General features: G+C 48.4%; 1 protein-coding gene across 7 annotated transcripts in view; it reads left to right on the forward strand.

Annotated features, from left to right (window-relative positions):
- The window catches only part of LOC123512923 (zinc finger homeobox protein 3-like), a 146,744-nt gene extending 134,544 nt beyond the window's left edge, over positions 1–12,200 (forward strand). For 3 of the 7 annotated variants that reach the window (XM_045269588.1, XM_045269589.1, XM_045269587.1), the window contains one exon: positions 2,583–12,200. In XM_045269588.1, the coding sequence (XP_045125523.1) occupies positions 2,583–8,665 (6,083 nt within the window). In that variant the 3' untranslated portion in view covers positions 8,666–12,200. The remainder of the gene's footprint in view (positions 1–2,582) is intronic. The other 4 variants (XM_045269590.1, XM_045269591.1, XM_045269592.1 and 1 more) reach the window with 4 other exon arrangements.
- Positions 12,201–20,243: the final 8,043 nt, after the last annotated feature.

The raw sequence follows: 20,243 nt of genomic DNA on the forward strand, positions 1-20,243 counted from the left end.
ATCCCTGTACCTGATCCTCTTGGTGACGAGGGGGAACTCTTCTCGATCTCCTCCTCCTCCTCCTCCTCCTCCTCCTCCTCCTCTCCTCCTCCTCCTCCTCCTCCTCCCAGCTGATTCTGTTTGGTAATTGGAGTGATACTCGAAACTGGGTGCTTCAGACTGTACATTATGTTGTATTAGGGAGAAGCTGAGGACACTTTGTTGGGTTACTGCTCAGTCTTGATTGGTGCAGCAGCCAGGGAGCGACTCACTTTAATGGCAGTACTTGGTGTGTGTGTCATGGAGAGTAACTTATAAATGATAGGGTTAAAGTTACTGCTCACAGACAGTTACGGTTTACAGTGTGATAGTTGCTTTCGCCATTTTGATGTTTATAAAGTAAATCTCGACGTGGAAATCGGTTTAAGGAAAATCGGTATTTCTTCCTTGACAAGATGAAAGAAGGCTTGTGTAGGGAAGGTTTATATGGTTTCTTGGAGTGCCTCAGCTTTCTTTCAGGATAAAGCGAGGCGTAAGGTTCAAGGCCGTGGCTGTGGAGGGGCGGCGGAGGGGTGAGAAAAGATGTTCCGGTGGAGAATTAGGGCGGGGAGAGCGCGTTCCTAAGGCCTCTCCTGCTGTCGGTGCTATTGAGTACCTCGCCGCGGCACCAGTTACTTCACTTCAAGTATTACTCTGAGAAGCTCCTCAGTACACGCGTGCAAGGTTGTTTACCAATTGCCACGCCGCTGTGTGCGTGATAATGAGGTAGAGATGCAGATGTATAAATCTTGTTCATTTAGATAATCTCAGTGGCGTCTTTGGGGAAGGTTTGTCCCCCTTTCTTCGCTGTTATTTATAGTCGGCGGGGTCTGGAGGCGTCTTTGTGGTCCCCCGATTGGCCGTGACGGGTTGATGAGCGTCCCCGTGGCCGCTCCTTGCGTTGCGCCACCCACCGGCCACTCCGCCACGCCCGCCACTCGCACCCAACAACATAAACGGCTACAACATTGAAGCTTCTGTGTCACCCCGTCTGGCGCCGCTATTCAGCCCTTGTTCTCAGTTATCTGTACCCGAGAGGTCACCTAAAGTGCTCTTCATTCCTTCTTTAAATGATGAGTTTAGCGCGCAATAACGACAGGCGTCTGTTAGCTTAGTGTTGCCTCAAGAAGGATCATAGACTTAGACCTCCGTGATCTTGTGCCTTCGGTGTGTCATGCAGCCCTGTGTCTCGGCTTAAAGCGATCGTTTCAACTTGTAAGAATTGGCACATGCTCTTGCCTCTGCACTTTGTATAGGCCAAACCATCTCTAGTTATCCATTCTTATTGCTTTTGCGCTCAATAGAAGCGGATGCCATCATGCACGATATTTATGAGGCTGTTAAGAGTGTTAGCTTCGATCTGAGCGGCGAAGACTAGTGTTGAGTGAGGGGACCGACACGTTTCCCAGTGCAGCTTGACTTTGCAGCCGGTGAATCCTTAGAGCAGTGGGCGCTAATCCTCCTAATTGTTAATCCTCCTCCGTGTCGCGCATATTAGCGTAGAAGGGGAAGACATTTACGACAGACCCATACCTGGAACTCTTACTGGCTTTGATGAGGCCAAAGCCAATACCAGGAAGCCCTGCAAGCACTAGGGAAAATACGTCATTGTTTCATGTCTTTTCCAATGTTCACTATTTTTTTTTCAGAACTCTTCACTTCAACCCGGCGGTGTATTCCGCTTTCACAACATAGTTACTTGGCATTAAGTTTCAGCTGAGCTCTAACATTGCTTGGTTTTCTCTTTACTATGGCAAGGCTTGCATAACAAACTATATTTTCTGTAGGGATTTTATCGAACGAACTTTAGGACTCGGATCCCATGTTGTTATCTGGTGGTGTGGGTGGCGGCGTCGGGGCCTTAATGAGCGTGGATGGTTCCGTGCCGCGGTAAGGCTCTAAGCTGGCTCGCGTAATGTCATTTAGGTCATTAGCCGGTGCAGGAAGTGACCAGAAGCCATTCGGTCAGGGTTCGCCCCTCAGTTGGTTTGTGAGAGTCGCTGGTGTAGGGCGTGAGGGTGGCTGGCCGCACTGCCACCGCCTCCACCCAACGCCGCCCGAGGGAGGAACCACTGTGACTTGTGTGGATGGTGGGAGTGAGGACGTTCTTGTGATTGGTGTCGTTGTCTGTTAGCGCTGAATGGTGATATATTGCTCTCCGTCTTCATTCACGCCAAACATTATTAATTGAAAGAAACAGTGACTCTCTGGCTTTGGTTATGTGAATTGTCCCTGTGAAGTGTGTGGCAAGCGTTAGTGACGTGACCATTCCTGTGGGAAGAATCGGCGCCATGAGAGTTAAGACCGTCTCTCGCCGTTATGTCCAAGGTAACGCCTTTACGGACTTGTGCTTTGCGCGTCTTTTTTTTTTTTTTTTTTTTTTGTAACCTTATGTTTGACGTTTGTACCACACATCGAGGACAAAGCTGTGGCCTCCTGCGTTTTACAGTCGCGTTTCGCGTTTTTAATGACAATTAATGTGAGGGTTAAAAGAAAATAGCAAATATAGATGAATTTAGAAAAAAAAACATCTCTTTAATTAGTTTTTTTCTCTGTCTTTTCAGAGGAGACGAAAGAAGAACATACAGGTCGCACACCTGACCAAGTGCACGCCTGTCCTTGCTGCCACTTCACTTGCGACTCGGAAGCAGCCTTGCAGCAGCACGTGTCAGGGGAGCATGGCGGAGAGAAGAAAGCGGGCTTGAGGTGCCCGCTGTGCGAGGAGGCTTGCCTGGACATGGCTGCTCTCGAGAAGCACGCTATCAACATCCACTCTGCCAATCCTGAAGGCCTGCAGCGCCTCATGCTGCTTGTGAAGCTCAGCGATGCCTCAAATAAAGCCGACGAAGAGGACGAACAACAACCGAATCAGAGTGAACAGAATCAGAGGGTGCAGGAATCGATGAATCAGCGGCAGTCAATCAAGCAGGAAGAGAGCCATGCGTCAAGTGGTGCAGGTAAGCGAGTTGAGGAGCGGGGCGCGAGCCGGGAGCAGGAGGAGTGTGGTGTGTGTGGGCTGGCCTGTTCCTCCATCGACGAGTTAGTGACCCACCAAATGGCCGTGGGTCACACTCCCATCGCTGAGACCCCACGCGGTCCTGGTTACTTATGCTGGAAAAAAGGCTGCAACCAGTATTTTCCCTCAGCCCAGGCGCTGCATAGTCACTTCCGGGAGATCCATGGGGCCGCCCCTCAGCCCTCAGTGGCAGTATCAGAGCGCCATGTTTACAAGTACCGCTGCCAGCAGTGTTCACTCGCGTTTAAGACTGTTGAGAAACTGCAACTGCACGCTCAGTACCATGCCATCCGAGACGCTACCAAGTGTTTGCTGTGTCACAGAAACTTTCGTTCTTTGGCGGCGCTGCAGAAACATGTCATCTCTGATCACCCCGAGTTGACAGCTGCAGAGCGGCAGCAGTTTCAAGCGTCCATCGTCGGGGCTCCTGTAGGGGCAGGTGCAGGGCCAGTTCTTGACCCCAACACCACAGCGCTGCTCCGCCAGGAGTCAAACAAGGGAGACGAAATTGAGGAGGTAGCACGAGGGCCAGAGGAAGCGCCTCTCCCGCCACAGCAGCAGGCTATCGAAGATTACCTCAACTCTGACACAATGGCGCTGGACAACTACTGCGACCCGGCAAGACGCTACAAGTGTCACCGGTGCCGCGTGGCCTTCACCAGGCAAAGCTACCTCACCGCACACCAAAAGACATTGCTTCACCGCCGCGGTGAGAAACTTACTTATCCAATGGAGAAATACCTCGATCCTAATAGACCTTATAAATGTGACGTCTGTAAAGAATCATTTACGCAGAAAAATATTTTATTGGTGCACTATAATTCTGTAAGTCATTTGCACAAGCTTAAAAAAGCAATGCAAGATAAAGAGACCAAAGCATCTTATAGTAACAATATCCAGACCCAGTCTGAGGCAAGTAGCTCTGAGGAGAGAACCCACCCCAAGGGGGACGGCCAAGCCGGTCCCCCGCGAACCCCCTCCACCAGCGAGGAGGAGGAACGCAACAAACCGTACAGGTGTCACGTGTGTCGCGTAGCGTATTCCCAACAGTCCACCCTCGATATCCACCTCCGCTCTGTGCTCCATCAGACTCGTTCTGCCCGTCTCTCAGAGTTTCTTCCCACCAACACGTACCTTGATCCCCAACGCCCACTTGCTGATCAGCAATCCCCTCCCACTTCCACCTCACAACCTTCATCAACCCCCCAGCAAGAGACACGCACCTCTTGTTCTCCCTCTAACTCCCAGAGCACTCCCTCCGTGTCACACCGACAGAGTGTTTCTCCCTCCGGTAGTGGCGGCAGCGTCCAGGGAAGCTGCGGGCGCTGTGGTTGCGTATGGAACACAATGGAGCAGGCTGCACAGCATGCTTTGCTGTGCAGCCTTCTTCCCCCCAACATGAACTTCCCTTCGCAAGCCAGCAACAATAACAGTAGCAACATAAGTCCGTCAGCTACCCTGGACGCCGCCTGGGCCGCGTTTTGTGGCGCCTCCCTCCTGCTCCCGACTCAGCCCCACGATCGCTCTCTCTCTCCATCTGAATGTTCCATAGAATCTCTCTCTACCTCTAGAGTCACTGTACCTTTCAGAAAGTCTTCACGCCTACACAAGCACTTATTAGAGAGCTTTGGCTTTGATCTAGTTGTTCATTATATTGAAAATCAGCAACCTTGTCCTTCAAAAGACCCTGATGAAGGGGCTTCTGAGGACCCTAAAGACAAACCCAATTCTAGCTTACCTGAATTAAGTAAATCTAAATGTCCTAAATGTTTTAAAAAGTTTTCTAGTGTATGGGTTTTAAAAGCCCACTTAGAAGAAATCCACCAGTCTTATGTACCTTTTGATATACTTAAGAAATTCTCTGATGAGTACCGTAAAGAGTACAACACTAGTCGGCACTGCTCTAGCAGCGATCCCTCTGCTCTTACAGATGAGGAGCGAGGCCGGGACGCGGAGGTCGTCCAGGGGGGAGAGAAGGGGACTTCAGATGAGAGAGAGAAAGAGGCAGAGTCAGGCAGCAGGAACGACGCCGCGGCCACGCCCACCTCTCGTGCCACGCCCACACCTGGTGCTACGCCCACCTCCACTGCCTTCACCTCCTCCGCTGCTGATCACCAGGGTATGAATGTGCCGCCTCAAGTGGCTGAGATGGCAGCTGCACTGAATGCTTTGACTGCTGCACAAATGCAACAAATGCAGTTCAATCCCATGATGATGGCAGGGCTGGGGCTGGCGGCGGGACTGCCCCTGCCACTCAACCCCTTGGCTGCCATGAACCTCCATCCCCCGTTGGCCCCCATGCTGCCTCCACACATGTTCGACCCCATGGCCATGGCCTCCATGCAGCAGCAGCAGGGGCCACCGACCTCAGGCCCGGGCCCTGTACCTAACGAACCTCTGTATCTCAAGCAGCAACAGCATCAGATGTTTCAGCAGCAGCAGCAGCAGCAACAACAACAACAGGCAGCTGCGGCTGCAGCTGCTGCAGCTGCTGCTGCCGCTGCTGCTGCTCAACAGAAGAGGGCCAGAACGAGAATTACAGACGACCAGCTGAAGATTCTGCGTGGCCACTTTGACATCAACAACTCCCCCACGGAGGAGCAGATCAACGAGATGGCGAAACAGAGTGGGCTGCCTCCCAAGGTAATTAAGCACTGGTTCCGCAACACACTCTTCAAGGAGCGACAACGCAGCAAAGACTCGCCATATAACTTTAGCATCCCGCCGTCCACCACGCTTAACCTGGAGGAGTACGAAAAGACAGGTGAGGCCAAGGTGATGCCGCTCAACCCGGAAGAGGCTCGCGAGATAGTAGCAATCAACAGCACGCGAGAGGAAGAGAGAGCTGCGGAGCACGTAATCAAGGAAGAGCAGGCCTCTGACCGCATCGCAGCCGTGTCCCCGCACAACAAAGTTCCTAGTCTTAATCAAGACAATAGCCGAGTACAAGAAAAGAATGGGGATGGCTTAGGTGGGTCAACGGATCTTGCTAACCAACAGCAGCTCCATTCACAGCAGCTCCCAGCGCCGCCGCAACAGTCGGAGAAGCACCAGCTGGACCAGAAGCCTCTGCTGCCGCCACACCATCCCCAGCAGCAGCAACACCCCCAGCAGCAGCCGCAGGTGAGCAGTGGACCTCAGTTGGTATCCTCGGCGTCATCATCCCCTCTGGGATTGACAGCCACCTCATCGTTCTCGAGTCTCACCTCTCCACAGTCGTCATTGTCGCTCACCTCACTCATTACCTCTCAGTTCGAGACCAATCCCATGCTGGCCCACAAGCTGCCTCACACACCACCCACAGTTCCTAGTTCTGGCCTTATACCCCCGAGCTCAGGTGTGAGCCCCACGCCGCCCCATCTGTCCTTCCCAACAACGCCGCTCTCCAATCCCCACACACCTACTTCTTCCTCCTCCGGGTCAGGCAAGAGAGCCAACCGCACCCGTTTCACCGACTACCAGATCAAGGTGCTACAAGAGTTCTTCGAGAACAACGCGTACCCAAAGGACGATGATTTAGAGTACTTGTCCAAGCTGCTCAACCTCTCCCCGCGCGTCATTGTCGTGTGGTTCCAAAACGCCCGTCAGAAGGCACGCAAGGTGTATGAGAATCAGCCGCCCCTCGATCCCAATGATGAGGGCGCGGGAAGGTTCACGCGGACGCCTGGCCTCAACTATCAGTGTAAGAAGTGCTTGCTTGTCTTCCAGAGGTACTATGAGCTTATCAGACACCAGAAGACTCATTGCTTCAAGGAAGAAGATGCAAAGCGCTCTGCTCAGGCCCAAGCAGCGGCGGCCCAAGCGGCAGCTCTCTATAATGATGAAAACTCCAACCACTCCAGCATCACCGACTCGTCTCAGCAGTCAGGTGGACTAGATAACAAAAGCACGGAGAGCACCTTGCAGTGTGATAAATGCAGCCTGGTCTTCAACAGGTTTGAGCAGTGGCGTGAACACCAAATTGTTCACCTCATGAATCCCGCTTTGTTTCTAAACAAAGGTGCTGAATCTCCATTTACTAACCTACAACAACAGCAGCAGTCACAGCCTTCACAACAACAGCACCAGCCGCCCACCTCCGTCCCCCAGCCTCAACCCAGTCCCCTCCTTCCCCCTGCCTCCCCTCTCAAGCGCAAGGCTGAGGAGAGCGAAGATGAGAGGGAAAGTATGGCCGGGACGAATGAGGGCCAGAGGGACAAGCGGCTGCGCACCACCATCCTGCCGGAACAGCTGGACTACCTCTACCAGAAGTACCAGATGGAGGCCAACCCTTCGAGGAAGATGCTTGAGACCATCGCTCAGGAGGTGGGTCTCAAGAAGAGGGTCGTCCAAGTCTGGTTCCAGAATACTCGAGCGAGAGAAAGAAAAGGTCAGTTTAGAGCTCATGCACAAGTGATAAACAAAAAATGTCCTTTCTGTCCTGCTATCTTTAAAGTCAAGTCAGCTCTTGAATCGCACCTTTCTACTAAGCACGCGGATCAGTACTCTAAGGGAGATGTGGACATTGATGCACTGCCTGATGTAGAAGACTCTGGTGTTGGGAACTTCGGCCTGTCTTCAACTCCTTCTGCAACTCCAACCTCTCAAGTGATGCACTCTTCTCTCTTCTCCTCCCCAGAAGTTCCGGAAGACTCGATAGCCATGTACCACGAGGAGGCAATGCGGCGTTACCTGAATGATGTCACCTTGTCCTCAGACGGTACCAGGCGGGAAGGTGAGAGTCCACTTGACCTAAGTAAACCTCTAGACTTGGTGCGGCCGTTGGGGTTTGACTCATCTCTCTTGGAAACAACTAACGAGCACATTGATGATCATTCAGATGAGGACAGTTATCATCTATATATTTCTGAACAAGATGAGGGAGATACGGGATTAAACTCTCACGAGAGTAATCCTACTTCACCAGCGTCCTCCACTACCAGTCCGGCCAACAAACAACCCGGGCAACTGCAAAACACACCCAGCAAGCGATTCCGCACCCAGATGTCGGCCATTCAAGTCAAGATCATGAAAAGTGTGTTCCAGGATTACAAAACACCCACGATGGCCGAGTGTGAGTTGCTGGGGCGGGAGATAGGACTGGTCAAGCGAGTGGTACAGGTGTGGTTCCAGAACGCGCGAGCGAAGGAAAAGAAAGCCAAGCTGGCGCTGCAGAAGATGCTTGGCACGGAGCCCGAGACGCCAAAGCCCCCGGAGGAGTGCAAAGTGTGTAATTTTAAGTACAGTCATAAGTACTCTATTCAGGACCATTTGTTTACACGCTCACATATCGAAAACATGAAAATGTTTCTGGAAAAGGTGAAGGACGAGAGCGACTCGGCAGGCATGAACACCAGCCTCAGTTCCATGTCAGTCGACGTCGACCGGCCGCCCGCGTCCATGACGCCTGCGGCTGGCCTGGCGCACCAGCTGCAGATGGCACAGCATCTAATGGCGCTTGGGTCCCCTCCCTCTGCTGTCTGTGGTGCTGCCGGCGAAGATAAGAAGGGCGGCCCTGGCGGCAGCAGCACCGACGACCTGAGTCGCCTGCAGCTGCTGCAGCAGATGTACCAGCAGATGGGTCTCGGGGGGCTGCAGGGGGCGCCGCACCCACTCCTTCAGCACGCCATGATGGCCGGCGCCGGTGAGTAGCGGTCCCCCTCCCTCCCACTACTGTCCGCACCCGCTGCCCGTCCCGCCCGCACACCACCCAGCGCCGCCCGCACGTTACCCTACCCCGCTCCCCCCGGCCACGCCTGTCAGGGGACCACTACTCCTACACCTGCTCACGCTCACTGCGCCCCCGCCACCCAGGCTCGGCCATGCTGGCCCGCCGTTAATATCATTGGGCCCGTCTGGCTAGCGAGCAGCAGCAGCAGCAGCAGACCCCAGGCAGGCCTGGCCGGGGCGAGCGTCAGTGTAGCTTGGTCCTGTCACGCTTTATCCTCCCTGGCAGCGTCACGCTTGTCGGTGTTGCTGCTGCTGGACCATCCTGTGTTCCATCTCGCTTGTGCGGACCCGCCTGTAATCTCCCGTGTATGTCTCAAGCCCAGGCCCTGGTCGCGCGGGAACACGAAAGTGGTATACGTGTCCCTGGAGAGACGAGTCTGTTGCTTAATGTGTGTTGGTTGATGTTTAACTGATGGCAATTTTTTGCAAAGTTACGAAAGTTCCGGATATCAGGCCTTACTCTGAGTCTGAGGCCTTACAAGCTTCACTAGAGCTGGTTTTATGTACTGTTTGTGTAATCCTCTAGAACAGCGCCACGTTGGTAGATAATAGAGTCTAAAACCTACTAATGGTGAAACACTACAATACCTCGCATCAAAGCATATGAATTGAGTGTACCCTAAAGTTAAAAAGGATTACTCGCGCACCAGATTAATGCTGTATACTAACTTACTAGATAATGTTCCTACCACTTTTTATGCTAATCACGTGATGAATGTTTCAAAACGCATAATTATTATTTTCACTAATATTAGCGTTATAATGAAATCCAAAACAATCAGTAGCAGATTTCTAAGCCTACAAAAAACTTGTTTACTATTACATTTGATTATCATATAACTGTAAAACTGAATAGCTTTTACATTAGTTCTGCTTATAGAAATGGTATCTAGGCTTTAGCGTGCAAACCCTCACCTTCCCCCCTCCCCCCCCTCACACACTAACCTCACTACGAGCGACCCGGATTCTCGGCTGCCGCTCTCGGGGCTCTTCTGAACTTTTTTAAACGAATTCACAAAAACCTACAAAATTCACTAATATTAAATACAAGTACAAGAGAGTTTCCGACTCCGCCTCAACTCGTCCCTCGTGCGGTAGCGAGACTCCGGGCCTGTAGTCAACCCTCTCTGTATCTACCACAAGCAGCAGGTTCCTGAGATAACCACGAGTGATTCATACAAAACTTGACCATAGATTCCTCATCAGTCTTCCACAGCCAACCGACCCAACTGAAGGTATTAAGTAAAAACTACTGTTCAAAGTTAATCTCATGATTGACAACCGCTCACAGTACCGACCCTGGAGACTGCCCGGTGGCAGCCCTGCATGTCAGCTGCCCAGCCACAACAGCCTCTTTGCCAGAAAACTGAGAGGAAGACCACAACACATTACATCCCTGATCCCACACCATTTGTAAGATTAGACAAGCTACGGCGAGAGCGTTCGGTGTCTCCCATGCAATGTATGTATAATGTACATTAATCCAAGGGAAGTAATAACTGTCAAATGTAACGTTATATACCACTGGGTTGTAGTGTTTGTGAACTCGTAGTGAGTTTGACAACTTTTCTCCTTTGAGAGCTAAGTGATCTTTGCAATGCTTCGCAAAATGGCTTTAAAGGACCGTCACGCTCAGAGCCTCAAATCATCCACTACTCGATGGTCAGGTGACAAACGGATGATGACGTAACTTGGCTGGACCAGAACGAACACTACAACCCGGCCTGATAAAGCCCCCATACTCTACCTCGCACATATTTTGCCGAACGAAGCAAGTAGCTGGTGAGGGAGGAACTGTACCGCCCCTGGCTCTTCCCTGGCAGCCCTTGACAGGCTGTCCGGAAAGGCCGGGCTGCGCAGGTCTCTTAAGCCGATGCAGCAAGATGATAATGACGTGAAACTAGCGAGGCTGAACCGTGCGTCGCCGCCCGTCCAGGGAAAGCTCGTGGGTGGTGTTGGCTTGAGCAATAGCCATTGCCTCGGGCTTACTGACGAAGGTGCGGGCGAAGAATGACGGCTCAGTGTCGCCAGTTTGACTTCATTAATTGTATGTGTAAGTGTGTTTGTATGTTTGTAATTTTCCTGCGTCTATCACACAGTTCCTTCCAGCTACGACTGGCCTTGTACCAGAGGGTCGTGTCTGTTGCGGAACGACTCGCTAATTTAATTGTTGTCCCTTGTAGATCACATTGATATCAGTCTGACAACACCGGGTGACACCTTGACTTTTTTCTGATAGGTAGATATAACAGCACAGTGTCCGAAGCTGCCGAAATTCCTGTGTTGTCTGCCCTCACACGGAGATGGCCCAAGTCCTGGTCCTGCCCCCCGACTCACCGGTGTCCCGCCATAGTTTACTTTGTCATATCACTTGTCTGCGGTTCAGAACCGACGTGTGGATTGTTTGGTGCTTGAGAACTATGACGTAAGGAATCTTATAAATGACACAGCTTGGAGACAAGCGCTTTCGGCAGCTTCGGACACGGTGAATTCAGCATCAGCAGTGATTGGTCAGTTCCGGTGGTCCTGCCCGGCTGAAGTTCGCGGCAGCTCCTCGGGCTGGCCAGGCACAGGGCACCAGTATCTCAGTAAGACACATTTATTCATTTTTTTTTTCTGTTGGAATAGCAACAAGTTATCCTGTTTGTTATGCCTCGCCGCAGCGTGAGGCACTAAGAGTACTGTGGTAACCTTTCATTTCCCTGTTAAGATCAACTATTGTGTTGGGTCGATCATTATTTTCCCAGACTGAAGTTGACCAATACTTTGTCTTGAAACGGTTCCTCGCTTTTTATTTGGAAATTATTTATATAACTGAAATGAATCGCAAAGTTCCTATTTGAATGTGAATATTTGAAATACTATTAGTAATGATATAATAATAGTAATAATAACTGCTCGTACAGCTAGGGCGCCTGTGGATCTCGCAATGGTGGTGACTGTCTTGATATTACCGTGTATGTGAGTGTTCCTTATATTTTTACATTAATAATAATTGTTGTAATCATTTTATGGACCACATCGGTATGACCCTGTCCACTCTAGGTGATGATGGTGTTGCTGATCTTCGGTATTTATCTGGCCTCTCTTTTGTACATAGTGGTTGGGGCGACCTGCCGTCCCGCCGTGTTACGTTGTACATTATCATTATAATTATTATTATTATTATAATTATTATAATTATTATTTTCATGAACACGAGTTTATAAGCTAAGTCTTAAATGTCTGTTGTGCTTATTGTACAGCCTATCAAGCCTACCCGGTCAAAGAGGCCTTTTATGTTGTATATTAATTTAGTTTCCTCTGTCATTTTGATTCTTCCTTTGTATATTCCTTCATATATCATTTAGTTGAAGAGAGGCAGTTGTGTTTTGTTGTATATTACTGAGTTAGAGCCGTTCTGATTATTTCCTGTACGTATGTGGGAAATTAGTGATAATAAATCTCAGAAATGAAATATACAAGTCTTTTATGAATCTTCTGATAAGCTAAGTGAGGACTGTGGGCGGGGGTGGGTGCCTGCTGGCCCACCACAGGCCGCCCACCTTTAAGTTATGTTTGGTTTCTTTATTATTATTTGCTATAATACTTCTTTTCTTTATTTAGCAAGAAGATAATCTAGTTACACAAAATTTAAGTTACGTATAAGCAACAGGCTGATGGCACATCCCCGCACCACCAGGGGTACACAGGGGCACGGGGCGGGCGGCACAGACAGAGGCACTGAGGCCAGGAGCCGCGTAGTAACTTATATAAAGTCCCGTGGTAGCGGCGTGCTTCTCTGTGTGTATGACGTCATCTTCATATTATGCGTTGCATTTCACATAATTCATAAATTATAATACATAATCATTATCCAAAGTGTAAACTATCTAGGTGTGCGCCTTTGGGAACTCTCTCTCTCTCTCTCTCTCTCTCTCTCTCTCTCTCTCTCTCTCTCTCTCTCTCTCTCTCTCTCTCTTTCACACACACACACACACACACACACACAACTAGGTTACGCTCAGAGAAGCATGCCGCATAAGATCATATATTTAATCAGTATACTGCTCCAGCCTCTGTCTGCGCCCGGCGTTACCGTGCCCACGCATAAGGAACACAACCTTCGAATATAGAACACGAATCAAAGCAAACTTCCGAAATTAGAACAATAGAGAAATAGTAAATGGATAAGTAGAAAGTGAAATAACTCTACAAAATCTACAAAAAACATCATCTAGGTACAGTACCACATAATGCCTTTGGATTCGTCCCTCCTTCCCATCCCCAATCCTTGTTCAGAGCGAGACGGCAAGACGCCCTCCACTTGCTGCTCAGGAAGGATTATCAGTCACTCGTGCGTCAGAGAACAACCAGATCTTGCCTGAGAGAACTCTTGAAACTTTGCAGTGTTAGAGAACAATTCAGCTTCCTTATATCAGCCTGGTCTTTGTTGATATGCCCGATGTAGTCACGTGTCCCTTCCCCTCCACCCCCACTTTGAATGGTTGCCTGTATCATATCATTAAGTTACATTTTTAGCGTTTTATAGATGTTAGTGGACAGAGAAGTAGTTGTCTAAGTGTCGTGCATGAGTAGTAAGTGTCAATACGTGTCCTTGGTGTTCGTGTTAGCTGTGATGGTCCTTGCTGGTGCCTGCCCTACCTGCTCCTCCCACCTGCACCGCTGCCAGACGAACAGGTAAGTGATTGTTCTATTTTGTTATTATTACAACTTTCTCGTTTGTTGGTCAAGTTTACAAAGAATGCAGTGGACAAAGCATTTCAATACACAAGTGTAAGAGACTGACATAGAAAAGTGGAAAGGAAGGGTGAAAAAAAAGGAAGGAAGGAAATTTAGTAGTGGAGGGAGGGAGGGAGGGTGTTGGAGGTGAGAAGGAACCTAAATAGCAGAATGTAGAGGAAGGAAACGTTTCGAGCTCAAATTCGAAGCTGCAATCACTTCCGTCTGGCACGAAAATAAACGAGAAATCTGGTATTTTTTTAACTAAATTTATGCCCGTGTAATTTTCTTAGATTCGGTCGCGTGATTCTCAAAATAAACAACTGGAGACTCTCGTAATAAGAGTAACTTTTTTAAACGTCCAAGATTAAGCCAGCCAGACAAACAGAGCCATAAGGAAGGAGAGGGAAAATTGCTTGTCCTCATCTCCCTTCCTCTTCCCCACTCACCGAGAGTAATTGAAAGCTGGAATATTTCGCGCATAAAACTGAAGGGAACGGAGGAGGCAGCGCGATCCACTAATGAGATAAAATTCAAGTCCAACAGTGCGAGGGTCCTGTCTACCGCAGCGACCTCACCCAATCTTCCTCGGGAACTCTTCCGGCAATACCACGGTTAAATAGTGTTAAATCTCCCTCATTCTCCGCCCTTATTTTTCCCTCTTGCTCCTTCTCCTTGGTCTCCTCACTCTCCTCCTCCTCCTTTTCCTCCTTCAGGTCCAGAGAGCGAGGTTCGTATTAAAGAAATATGATTGTAAATGAAATTGGTCGAGACAGATCTGTACGCATTACTAAAACATGGAAAGTAATCTTGTTTCAACGGAGGCGTAACTCAATCTTCACTCTGCTTCGGACCTGGACACAGGAGAGGAAATTGCTGCCCGAGATTTGCTGCTCCGAGAAATGTATTGGTTACTTCCCTTTGGCCTCAACTTAACATTGGCCTGTTAAATGCGTCCCTTCCTCTCCTTCCTCTCCTTCTTGCTGTGTTAAGTCTGTGGTCGGTGATGGCGCGAGAAACGAAGGTGGAGGAGAATCATCGCAGTGCCGTTAATCACACTCCACTCTACGCTTACTCAATATTACGGTACTTTCCCTCAGATTCAAAAGTACACTCGTCGAGAGACTTAATTCGTGTAGCGGCGATACTCGCGTCTTTCTGCTCGTGTGTAGACTGGCTGGGAGGGGGCGGAGCTTGATGCGATGACGTCAGGGGAGGCGACCGGGGCCAGACCAGGGACTCCTCAGGGTGGGTGTGTACACGTCCTGTTTTTCTCGCCCTTGCTGGTGTTGGTAATAGTGACACGGGTGGACGAGTGATGGATGTGGTGGTGGTTGTGGCTGCAGTGACAAGCTCAGTGCCCGCCCTCACCGCTCACTGCCGAACTAATTAAAAGGGATTGTGGGGTAAGGGTGTTGAGGGTTGGTGGTAATTAGTCTCTTAGTGTCATTTCCGGTCCTGTTCCCCGGCCCGTAACGATGTGTGGTGCTTTCAGTATTGCGCAGCGCAGTGATCGGGGAATCAAGTTGGTCAATGTTGTAGTGTTGTAATCACTAACGTGGCCTCTTCTCCCTCCTCCTTCGCCTTTCTCCCTCTTCTTTTAGTTTTTTTTTTTCTTCTCTTCTCCCACCCCCTCCTTCTCCTCCTCTTCCTCCTTCTCCTCCTTCTTCACTTCTGCACCGCCTGCCACTGCATCTGAGTCCGTGTAAGTCCAGTACAGGCTCCTTCCATCCTCCCACTCCCCAACACTCTCTCTCTCTCTCTCTCTCTCTCTCTCTCTCTCTCTCTCTCTCTCTCTCTCTCTCTTTCCTCACGTTCTCTTCCTTTTAAATAGCACAGTGGTGAGGTTTTGCTTGAGAATACTGAATAAGTAATGTAATACATACACGTATTATTACCCTTACCGTGCCGGACAGCGCGCCCCGAGTCACAAGGTTTCGTTAAGGCGCTTCAGTTAGCAACTCTCTTCTCCCTCGCTGTTCCATCCTTTCCGAACGAAACTTAAAAAAGAACGTACGATACTTACTGCGTATTCAGCAATTACTAAGCTCACGGTTCCTGGAAAACCAGGTTAGTGGCCGACAGGTAAAAAAATTTAATCCCAAAAAAGTCAACTGATATTCTTTCCCTCATCAGATATGTCTGATGATATTTGCGACGGAAATTAAGTACTAGCAAGCATGGAGGCCAGTAATAGTAGCTGCCTTTGTGAACAAACCGTCATCATGGGCGCTACATTGTTTGAGAGCTGACCCAACCCTCTTTCCCTTCATTCTCCCCTCACTCACCCCTCGCCCTCCCTCCCAGTGGCTCGCTGCCCGGGGAGATGGCACCCCCAGATAGCGTCAAACATATACAGACCCACAGTAGACTCACTCGGCGGATCAAAAGTGATTGACGCCCGGAGAACTGACGTAAAATATTAATTTGGAAACGCGTGTCTCCCGTGTGGCTGTCCTGTCTCTAGTACACGTCTGTCGGGATTCTTACTTTTTCTGTCTTTTTTCCCCGTTGGTCGTTTCGTCTCCTCTTGCTTCGTACCGTATAATTTATTCTCCTCTGCGTCGCTTCATGTGTGTAACTTAGAAACATTATAATCTATTTTAATTTGCATTGCTCTATTACTACTATTACTATAACAACCACCACCACCGCTACCACTGTCACCGCCACCATGAAAACTACTACTATTTCTATTACTACTTCTATTGCTACTACTACTACAGCCACCGGTACTACGTGTACAAAGACGTAACAACAACAGAAAACATATCACTACTTCTATTACTGCTACTATTACTCCTGCTATGCTTATGCTACATACTACATACTCCACTACTACTGCCACTGCTACTACGACAAGGGATCATGGGATAAAAAGCAAACTTGTCGCCCGCTCAGCACACTCCGCGGGATTTACAGCTTTCTGGCGTAATCAAATCCACAAGTTTAGGAGTTAGTAGCATATTTAGTGTGGTGTTTCGTGACTCAGCTTTCCAAGGAAGTGATAGTATAATGCTCCGCCACGAGACCCTATTTCCTGTTATCATAATTACCAGCTTGAAGTTTAGCAAATATAACACATAACAAGAAAATATAACGAGTGTACAGTTAAATTTAGCACACACACACACACACACACACACACACACACACACACACACACACACAAACAGTTCTGCAGACTTTCTTTATTTCTCAATTAAAGTACAAAAAAATATATATCGAGTTTACCTATTTCATATGAGGACTTCGCTTCAGGCTCCTAAGATGCCATCCTTTCCTCTCAGACGCACTTCAGCACCACGAAACACCGCAGGGAAAGGGATAAAAAACAGTACCTCCTTCACAGCAGCCTATTTGCTTATAACAGTATGGAGGAGCAACCTTTCTCCTCCATCTGCCAATGTTTAACGAAGACAAACCCTACACACTGTCTATTATCTCTGCTCCAGTAACTTTACCCGGTACTCACGTCTGCGTCAGGTGAAAGTTGTGAAGTTGCTGCTCTGGGAAGCTCTTCTCGGTTACCTTCATTATTATAGTAACTTTCGTCGACAGATTTTTACGCTGAAAAGAAGGATGTGTGGCTCTGTTAAGTCTGTTTACAGGAGCGAGGTAATCGAGGAGGTACGCTTGGGAAAGGAACCCGCTGCGCGCCACCATACGGCCACTTGCAAGACTACGGGACGCGAGAGTCTGCCGCCCACAGCTCCATCGCCGCCACACGCCAGACACTCGCTATTGTCTGCGTCTGCTGGGTGAATCTCGGCCTCTCGCAGCTTATCAATTGGGTGGCCTCGTGGGGAGATGATCGAGGGCGTTCTGGAGGAGAGGAAAAAGCAAACACGTCGAGTGTAGAGTGACTCAGATAGATCAATACTTTTTAATTTCTTTTCTAATTACGGATTCTGTCGATTTAATAGTCCTCGATATTATGTTCTGTATATATATTTTTGATATAAATGTCATTTTAGCTGATTTCAGTGTCGCGGATTTGTTAATTCATTTCCTTCATTTGCTTGTTTTAATGCTTATATAGACTATTAGATGATATTCCTTGCGTATGTCACGTTCAATTGACTATGCATCCTCATTGCTACATTCATAGAGTTAAAATTACTTCCCAGTGAAACAACAATATTCGTCGGTGGGTATTGACAGTCGCTCTCCGGCAGACGACTTGGAAATAAGAGCGAAAAACGCAATGTTTGGCAAGGTCTCGGAAGCTGGTTGGCAGATGTATTCAGGTCCACTTTGGTCATTCATAAGTACACACGGACGGCTACTCAGGTGGACTTTCTCGGCCGGATGAATTCATACTAATCTGACCCGCCCATGAAACTTTTATGGAGTTTCTTTTTGATCCGCTTGGCATCTTTGATCAAGTTAATTTGCATAGTGGCCAGTGTGTGTCGGGGAGGAAGAAGAGAGTTGGGGAGAGTGAAGGGAATGGGAAAGGTTGGGGGAATGGAAGATGATAACCAGAGGGAACAACAGTGTTAGTCTACGTGTTCTAAACTGAGGATTAGTGTTGAAAGAGAGGATTTCTGTTCCCTCCCCACCAAGCATGTGTTCCGGGGGGGAGGATTTTCTTGCGGCTCACGCGCATCGACGAGGTTGATTTGATGTTTTGTTGTTATTCTCCAGTGAAATATTTCTTCGGATCAACTTTGATGAGGAAAAGTAGGGTAGTATTTTGGTTGAGCTCGACCACTCTATTATTCTCGTTCCACCGTTTTCCTCGAATCGATACCTTATAATAATCTAATCAACCTTCGCCATGGATTTTCTCTTTTTTTTGGCCGCAGTAGAGGTTAACAGCTACTGTCCATCATTGTTATTTGTGGGGGAAGGAGGGAGAGGATGAGAAATCGGTTAGTGAACTCTATAGAAAGGGAAGGCAGTGATATGGAGTCGTAGTGAAACACACCAGTGGAACAGAGGAAGCATTGGTAAGGACAGGAGTGTTTAAAAACGAAGGTCTCATGTAATAGAATATACATAAGGTTGGTGTGTGAGGTGGCGTGGCGTGGCTGCCATTCAAGTCACGACACGAGTCTAGTCCACACGCCCACACTACCACCTCTACTACCACGGCCACCACCACCACCATCACCATCACCGCCACCTTACCCTTCACCACTAGCTTGCCAACTCCACCACCTCCACTACTCCCTAGGAGCCCACCATCACCATCACCATCACCATCACCACCATCACTTGTCTATCCTGTTATCACTACCAGCACCACCTTACTCTCCCATTAACATACTCTCTACCTCGTCTCTAACTGACCTGCCCCCCATCTCTACCACCACCGCCACCACCATCGCCACTAGTACTACAATACTACTACTGCAACGATCACCTTGGCCTCCATCATCACCAAAGCCACCACCACCACCACTAGCACTAATCCTCTCACCACCACCACCACTCTCACCACCACTTCCACTACACCTCACACCTGTCTCACACTTAATAGCCGCATAAATGACAAAAATATATATATTAAAACGAGGAATAAGAGAGCCACCTGAACCTAGGGTAGTGAAGGCTAGGGTAAAGGTCAGTGGCAAGGTTATGTTAGGGATTTAAAAGTTCCTTCCAACCCAGGAGCTGCAGCCTCACCTGTGTCTACCTGGGACGTGCCGCGGCTCACCTGGGTAACGGGGCGGCGGACGGGGCGCGTGGGTCTCAGGTTGCAGTTTCGAAAGGAAAAGTTATACCTGGAGCCATGGAACAGATTTACGGGTTTTGACCTCCATAGTGTGTGTTTTGTTGCACTGAGGATGTTTGTGTATACTGAAAGGCTCTAATGATTGATAAAGCTCATGTGCGGTGTATCTTTGTAGTTAAAGTGTACGTGCTTTGTGTTTTTAGTGTACGGTAGCGAAAACAGGCAAGTGGTTATTCTCGTACATCTGAAAAACTCATATGACCAGGTGTGTATCCAATAATAGTCTTGTGCTGACTGTGTATTAGTGTAGCTTCCATGCGTGTTACCTCTGATATGTTTACTGATATTGGCAACTAGATAGATGCGAGGCAGGAGTTATGAACGCTACTGCCGCTAATCTCCAGCAAGCAACGCGCCCTCGCTGCCAAGTATTTTGATTAATACGTCACTCTTCCGTCCATTAAGGCAACTAATTGTAACTTTTAGCCGAGAAAATCCTATCGGTCTTGGGTACAAAGTGTAAAAAAAAAAAAAAGCGACGATGAGAAGAAATGTGGATATACAGCCTTGATTTAAGTCAGGAAAATCCACATTTCATTGCCACAAATGGTTCCACAGTTCATCAGGTTCTCTAATGATGTTCTGAAGTTTTGTTAATGGACACTAGTACAATCATCACCACCACCACCACTATCACCACCACTACTACTACTACTACTACTACTACTACTACTACTACTACTACTACTACTACTACTACTACTACTACTACTACTACTACTACTACTACTACTACTTTTACCACTACTACTACTACTACTACTACTACTACTACTACTACTACTACTACTACTACTACTACTACTACTACTACTACTACTACTACTACTACTACTACTACTTCGGTCCTTCTTCTATTAAATTAAAGGTAAATAAATCATATGAACGTGGTGTTTTTTTTATTATTGCTTTCAATTATTATTATTTTTAATATTATTATTATCACTATTATTACTATTATTATTATTATTATTATTAGTAGTAGTAGTAGTAGTAGTAGTAGTAGTAGTAGTAGTAGTATCATTATTATTATTA

The sequence above is a fragment of the Portunus trituberculatus genome, chromosome 35, assembly GCF_017591435.1.
Source record: "Portunus trituberculatus isolate SZX2019 chromosome 35, ASM1759143v1, whole genome shotgun sequence".
Lineage (NCBI taxonomy): Eukaryota > Metazoa > Arthropoda > Malacostraca > Decapoda > Portunidae > Portunus > Portunus trituberculatus.